This window comes from Lycium barbarum, chromosome 3, assembly GCF_019175385.1.
Source record: "Lycium barbarum isolate Lr01 chromosome 3, ASM1917538v2, whole genome shotgun sequence".
Lineage (NCBI taxonomy): Eukaryota > Viridiplantae > Streptophyta > Magnoliopsida > Solanales > Solanaceae > Lycium > Lycium barbarum.
The window spans coordinates 14,792,921-14,799,987 of record NC_083339.1 but is presented as its reverse complement, the minus strand read 5'-3'; the positions used below and the strand labels follow the sequence as shown (position 1 = coordinate 14,799,987).

General features: G+C 38.9%; 1 protein-coding gene across 1 annotated transcript; it reads right to left on the bottom strand.

Moving 5' to 3' along the window:
- Nucleotides 1-5,738: 5,738 nt before the first annotated feature.
- On the bottom strand, nucleotides 5,739-6,131 carry LOC132630364 (uncharacterized). Its single transcript, XM_060345947.1, has one exon. It carries the CDS (start codon nucleotides 6,129-6,131, stop codon nucleotides 5,739-5,741), a length of 393 nt encoding a protein of 130 aa, XP_060201930.1.
- Between the last annotated feature and the right edge of the window lie 936 nt (nucleotides 6,132-7,067).

Below are 7,067 nucleotides of genomic sequence, written 5' to 3'. Positions count from 1 at the left end.
TTTGATTCAAAAGAGAGTAAATTGTATATATAGAGCCAAAAAGAGAAAGCTTTTTTATAGCATAAAGCAATGAGAAGTGCATTTGCTCTCAGCCTCTCCTTCTATAGTATAGTGTATAAGCATGAGAATCGTGTATCAGTTAATTGGACACGTGGCTTGTCAATCTACTGTTAGATCTTTTTAGTCACTTTTGTCGTGGTTCTTTCTTTTTTTTTTCTTTTCTCGGACAGACTTTTGTGATGATTCTACATTGATCTAGCTAGCCGGTTACATTCGCGAATGTTTGAATGTCTTTTTTTAAACGGAAAAGGACCAAAGTTACCCCTGAACTTTGGAAAATAGTTTATTCATACCCTTCGTTATATTTTAGGGCCAATTATACTCTTACTGTTATACTATGGGGTCAATTATACCCTTATGTCTAACAGCTGCCACGTGGCATCATCCCAGCCCTTCAAAATTATTTTCCCTTCAAATAATTTTTTACCCACTAAAATAACCCAACCCGACTCAAAAAAAATTTTTCCAGCCAAACTGATACGGACCCAACCCAATACCCCTTGGCTGGAAAGAAAAAAAAATTCGGGTCAGGTTGGGTTATTTTAGTAGGTAAAAAATTATTTGAGGGGAAAATAATTTTGAAGGACTGGGATGATGTCACGTGGCAGCTGTTAGACATAAGGGTATAATTGACCCCATAGTATAACGGTAAGGGTATAATTAGCCCTAAAATATAACGAAGGGTATGAATAAACTATTTCCCAAAGTTTAGGGGTAATTTTGGCTCTTTTCCGTTTTTAGAAAAACAATAATTTGGTTGTCGAAATCAATTTGAATATGTCATTTTGACCCGACAATAGACAAATTACTTGATTCGAGATTTTGTTTCCTTACAAATGAATCACAAAGTTTAAATAAAAAATAATACTCCCTCTGTTTCAATTTACGTGGCATATTTCTCTTTTTGAGATTTAAACTGCATGAATTTTGACCAACATTTTAAGATATATAATGATATGAGAAAAACTGCAACTTATAATACTTTTCATGTAGTTTTCAAATACATAAATTTTAGTATTAAATGTTGAGTTAATCTAATCCAATTTAACTTCAAAGTTTAGTCAAATTAACTCTCGAAAGCGAAGAGTGTCACATTAATTGGGTCGGAGGGGAAGGGAGTATAAAATTAATTTATGTTTTAAAATATATCATAATATTTCTATAACTATAAAAAAAAATTAGAATTTGTGTACTAAGCATGTCATAACATTTGTGTGATACAACAACAACATCCCAGTGAATTATTTGTGTGATATAATTCTTTTATTAAGAGTAAAGTAGGAAATGCAAAATTAATTATTTTCAATATTAAACGTGTGTTATTTTTTTTGGGAACAAACTCAAAAAAAAAAAATATGTCATATAAATTGAAACTAAGAAAGTAATTAACAACAAATTAAAAAGTCAACTGAGTATCCATCAAGTAGTTACTGGATTTGGATTCATACAACCGTTTGAATAATAACATTTTGAGCTGAAAACTGTTATGTGAAAGTGAAAGTCATGAAATTGTGTTCGACATTGACAAGCTAAATCTACATGGAAATGACCTAACTATTTATAAAAGAAGTATTTTCCCTGCATAATTCATTAAGCATCATTAGCTTATATACAAGATTACAAGCGTTAAGTTAGGCTAAGGATACAAACTGATTAGCTATAATTAAGGGCTAATTATATGGCTAAATATACACCTAACAAATATAACCACTATACAAAATCAGAATATATTATCATATATTCTAACACACCCCCGCAGTCGTAGCGGGAGGCTTCCGAACACTAAGACTGTCCCGAGAATCTTCAAACAGAATCAAAGGAAGACCCTTGGTAAAGATATCTGCAATTTGATAACGAGATGGTACATGTAAAACACGAACTTGGCCTCGAGCAACCTTTTCACGAACAAAGTGAATATCCATCTCGATATGTTTAGTGCGTTGATGTTGAACAGGATTACCAGCAAGATATATAGCACTAACATTATCACAATATACCAATGTAGCCTTCTTAATAGGACAATGAAGTTCCACAAGAAGATTACGTAACCAACATGACTCAGAAATCACATTAGCAACCCCTCGATATTTCACCTCGGCACTAGATCGGGACAAAGTAGGTTGCCTTTTAGCGGACCACGAGATCAAGTTATCACCTAGAAACACACAATAGCCTGATGTCGATCTGCGGGTATCCGGACATCCACCCCAATCCGCATCTATATAGGAAATGAGAGTGGATGTAGAGGATGGATATAAATGAAGACCATAATCCAGGGTACCCTGAATATAGCGCACAATGCGCTTGAGAGCAAGCATGTGTTCTTCTTTCGGGTCATGCATGAATAAACATACTTGTTGCACCGCATATGATGTCGGGTCGTGTGAAGGTGAGATATTGAAGAGCCCCTGCAAGGCTCCGATAGAGAGTAGGATCTGCATAAGATGTGCTAGAAGTAGCACTCAACTTCGGTTTAGTATCAACCGGAGTTGGAGATGGCTTACAGGAAGACATGCCAGCTCTGTCAACGATTTCTGATGCATACTTCTTTTGTGATAAGAATAGGCCACCTGCATGATGAGTTACTGCAATACCCAAGAAATAACTCAAAGGGCCCAAGTCCTTCATAGCAAATTCCGAGCTAAGAAGGGCAATTATGGACTTTCGAAGAGCATCCGAAGAAGCAGCTAAAATAATGTCATCCACATATAATAATATATAAGCCATGTTAGTACCTTGCTGATAAATGAAGAGAGAATGATCAGAAGTACTATGAGAAAACCCAAGAGTGGAGACATAGTCCGCAAATCTCTTATACCAAGCTCTCGGAGCTTGTTTGAGGCCATATAGAGATTTCTTTAGCAAGCACACATGATTAGGATGATCAGGATCCCGGAACCCCATAGGTTGATGCATGTAAACGGTCTCTTTAAGTTCTCCATGTAGGAATGCATTTTTGACGTCAAGTTGGTGAATAGGCCATGATTTGGAGAGAGCCAAGCTAAGTACGGTACGAATAGTAGCCGGTTTGACAACCGGGCTAAATGTCTCACCACAATCAATGCCCACCTGTTGAGTTTTGCCATCACCTACAAGACGGGCTTTATGCCTCTCAAAAGAACCATTAGAATTTTCTTTATGAGCAAAAATCCACATAGACCGAATAACATTAACATCGGGTGGACGGGGTACCAATTCCCACGTCTTATTTTTAATAAGAGCATCAAATTCATCAGTCATAGCCATTTTCCAATTGGGGTCACGAAGAGCAGACACGGGGTTACGGGGCAGCGGGGATTTTGACACTGAAGTATGGAGATTGTGATGTTTCTTTGGTTTAAAAATACCATGCATGCTACGAGTAACAGGTCTGCTAGGTGGGCTGGGAAGAAGGCTAGGATGATTAGAAAATGACGGTGGAGAAGGCGTTGGGCCTGAAGCACAAGGCCCAGTAGCTTGTGGCGAGTTTGGTCTTTCTATGTGGCTATCTGGGCTAGCAAGGTTGGGTTGTGTTGGACCAATAGTAGTGGGTGTAGTATCATGGGCAATAGGAGTAGTGTTTGGGCCAGCAGAAATGGGCTCCTTGCTAAGAGGAGCAACTGTTGGGCTAGAAGAGGAAAGGAAATGATGGACCAAGTAAGGTGTAAGGCCATCATCTAAGAAGCCGTATGAGTCTCTTTGTGGAGTGTTTAATTTTGTAAATGGAAATTGTGTCTCATCAAAGATAACATGACGACTAATGATGATTTTTCGAGAGGAAAGATCAAAACACTTGTACCCACGATGATTAGAAGGGTAACCCAAAAAGACACATGGTGTAGAACGGGGTTGAAGTTTGTTTATGGTAGTAGAAGGAAAAAGAGGAAAACATAAACACCCAAAAACCCGAAGATGAGAATAAGACAGGTCCTTTTGATAAAGAATCCGAAGGGGAGATTGATAATTCAATTGCTTATGAGGAAGAATATTGAGAAGGTAAGTTGCCATTTGCAATACATGATGCTAAAATGAGGGAGGTAAAGAAGCATGGGCAAGTAAAGTGCGAACAACATTGTTAATCGTACGAATTTTTCTTTCGGCTTTTCCATTTTGAGGAGAAGTATGAGAGCAAGACAATCAGAAAGAAAGACCATGCTTTTTACAAAAATCCCAAAAAGGTCCATTATCAAATTCCCGACCATTATCACAATGTATGTTCTTAATTTCCCGTTCAAATTGAGTTCGGATGAATGTTCTAAAATTTAATATGGTGGAATAAGCATCGGATTTTTTAGATAATGGAAAGGTCCATAAAAATTTAGAAAAATCATCCAACAATAATATATAATACCGATGACCGGTAGAACTCAAAACAGGTGATGTCCAAAGATCAGTATGAACAATATCAAATGGCATAATAGCAGTAGAATTTGAAGTAACAAACAGCAATTTAATATGTTTCCCAAGAGGACATGAATGACAAATACTAGAATTTCCAGATTTATTACATTCAATAAATTTATTCTTCCTAAGAGAACTCAAAATATTCGCTCCCGGGTGCCCCAAACGGTCATGTCATACAGAGGGAGCTAAAGCAGAAAAAGTAGAATGGGAAGAGACATGTGGCTTGGTGATGGGATAGAGCGAGCCTCGACTCTCACATCTCATTAGACGCGTCCTCGTCTGTAAATCCTTCACAGAAAACCCAAATGGATCAAATTCAATTGAAACAGAATTATCAGTTGTGAACTTCCTAACTGACACTAGATTTTTGATAAGACGGGGGGCATGAAGGACATTTTTAAGAGACAAGGGAGGATGAGGAGACTCTAATTTAGTATGACCATACCCACGAATTGGAATAGATTGACCATTACCAACAGTTATACCACGATTATTGCTCAAATTAAAATAAGACGTGAGATTACATTACCTTGTCCGGATGTCATATGAGAAGTGGCGCCGGTGTCCATGTACCAGTTTGCATCCGGAGGAGTGATACCGAGGGTGTGCATTGCAGCCTCGATGTCTGTTGGAGTAGGAGCTGTAGCCGAGTAAGCTTGCTGAGGATGGGGCCCAAGAATACCGGGCTGTGGCTGTTGGCGCTGCTGCCGGAGATTCATGTTAGGCATGGCCCATTGTCCAGTAGGATATGGACAAGGGGGTACAGCCCACTGCATCCATGGCCACGGCATCCACTGCTGCCCAGAGGTCCGCTGATTGGGGGGGGGGGGCTGCTGCTGGCCACCATTGCGGTTATTGCTGCCACCGCCCTTGCCCCCACCACCTGAGCCACCGCCGGAGTTGCCTCTCCCTTTGCCCCCACCGGAATGTCTATTCTTACCAGAATTTCCACGACTTTGAGGCCGTTTACCACCTGAAATATGGCATTGTGAGGACTGATCAACAGAGTCATGAGAATTGTCCGAATCACGAGCAACCATAGCAGATGATGTGTTTTGAGTCGTCTTCTTGAGACAGCCTCTTCAAGAACAAGCATCGAGCGAGCTTGATAAAATTGGGGCAAAGGATCGCTTTGACGGATGAGTGTGGCCACACCATTATATAGCTCGGTGAGGCCGGACACCAATTGGAGAACCAGTCGGTTATTGTCCACTGGAGAGCCTACATTCTTGAGTTGATCCGACAAGGACTTGAGATGTTGACAGTATGCGGAGACATTGGGAAATTGCTCCATATCAGTGTGTGAAATCGTACTCAAGTGTGACAGCACGGGAGTGTTTGTTATCTTGGAAAATATCACGCAACCTATTCCAAGCCTCCATCGCCGTGGTGTCGGGTTCAAGAATTGTATGTAGCAAATCTTGAGAGATAGTGGCATAGATCAATTGGAGTACCGTGGCATCGAGGGTGACCCACAGTTCCATCTCCTCCTCTGTCTTAGGGGGCTTCTCCTTGCCTTTTGCCGGAGGAATAATATGGTCTATGACTTTGTGAGATCGTGCGTGAATTTTGAAGAGTTCCGCCCACGTTGCATATTGAACGTTCTCCATCTCAAGGGTGATGGGAACAAGATTCTTGATGTTAGAAACAACAAGAGCAGGGTGAAAAGATGATTTGGACTCAGCCATGGAGACGAGAAAAGAACAGGAAAAAAAAATGCAACAGGAAGCAGACGAAGGGCGGCTGCGGAAGAGTGGGGAATGAAACCTAGAAGTTTGATACCATAAAAGAAGTATTTTCCCTGCATAATTCATTAAGCATCATTAGCTTATATACAAAATTACAAGCGTTAAGTTAGGCTAAGGATACAAACTGATTAGCTATAATTAAGGGCTAATTATATGGCTAAATATACACCTAACAAATATAACCACTATACAAAATCAGAATATATTATCATATATTCTAACAATTTATACTTTTAGCCGTCCAATAATGATGAAATAAATAAAACTGTGATTACATTTAGCACCATACAATTTGATATGAATGTTTCTTTGTTCTAGATAGTTTATTGTGTTTTGAAATTTCCAATAGTTTTAATTAAATGGTTCCTGTAACGAAATGTTTAGATCAGTGGAACAATCATATTTCGTTACTGGATTTTACCTCATAGGATTTGTATCTTTAGTTTAGATATACTTATCTTTAGTTTTGATATACATATAGAGTATTGTTTACTTCAAAGTCATCTCTTAGTTAGTTCGATAATGTTTTGATTAGAGCAAGTCTCCTAATACATGGAGTACTCTTAGGATGACTTGAGTTTAAATTCGTCTTGAAATTCGAAGATCAATGAGCATACAGCTTTTCGATCACTTCTTCAAGCATTTATATGATATATCTGAGCCTACAGCTTTAACGAGTACGATCCAAATTCTTTTTTTTTTTAATCCTCGAACGCTAGAACTTCTCATGGCCAACAAAGGCAATACCTCTAAAGGCGTCCTATTAAGCTTTGTGGCTGTCACAATTTGCCATTTGAAAAGCTCAATTTTCAATTTTTAATCATGCATGGCCACAATCTCTTTGGCGGCCTTAACGGAACCACTTTGGCTTCTAAC

What these genes read in the sequence shown, in the direction of transcription:
- LOC132630364 (XM_060345947.1), bottom strand. Translation starts at nt 6,131, where the DNA reads ATGGCTGAGTCCAAATCATCTTTTCACCCTGCTCTTGTTGTTTCTAAC.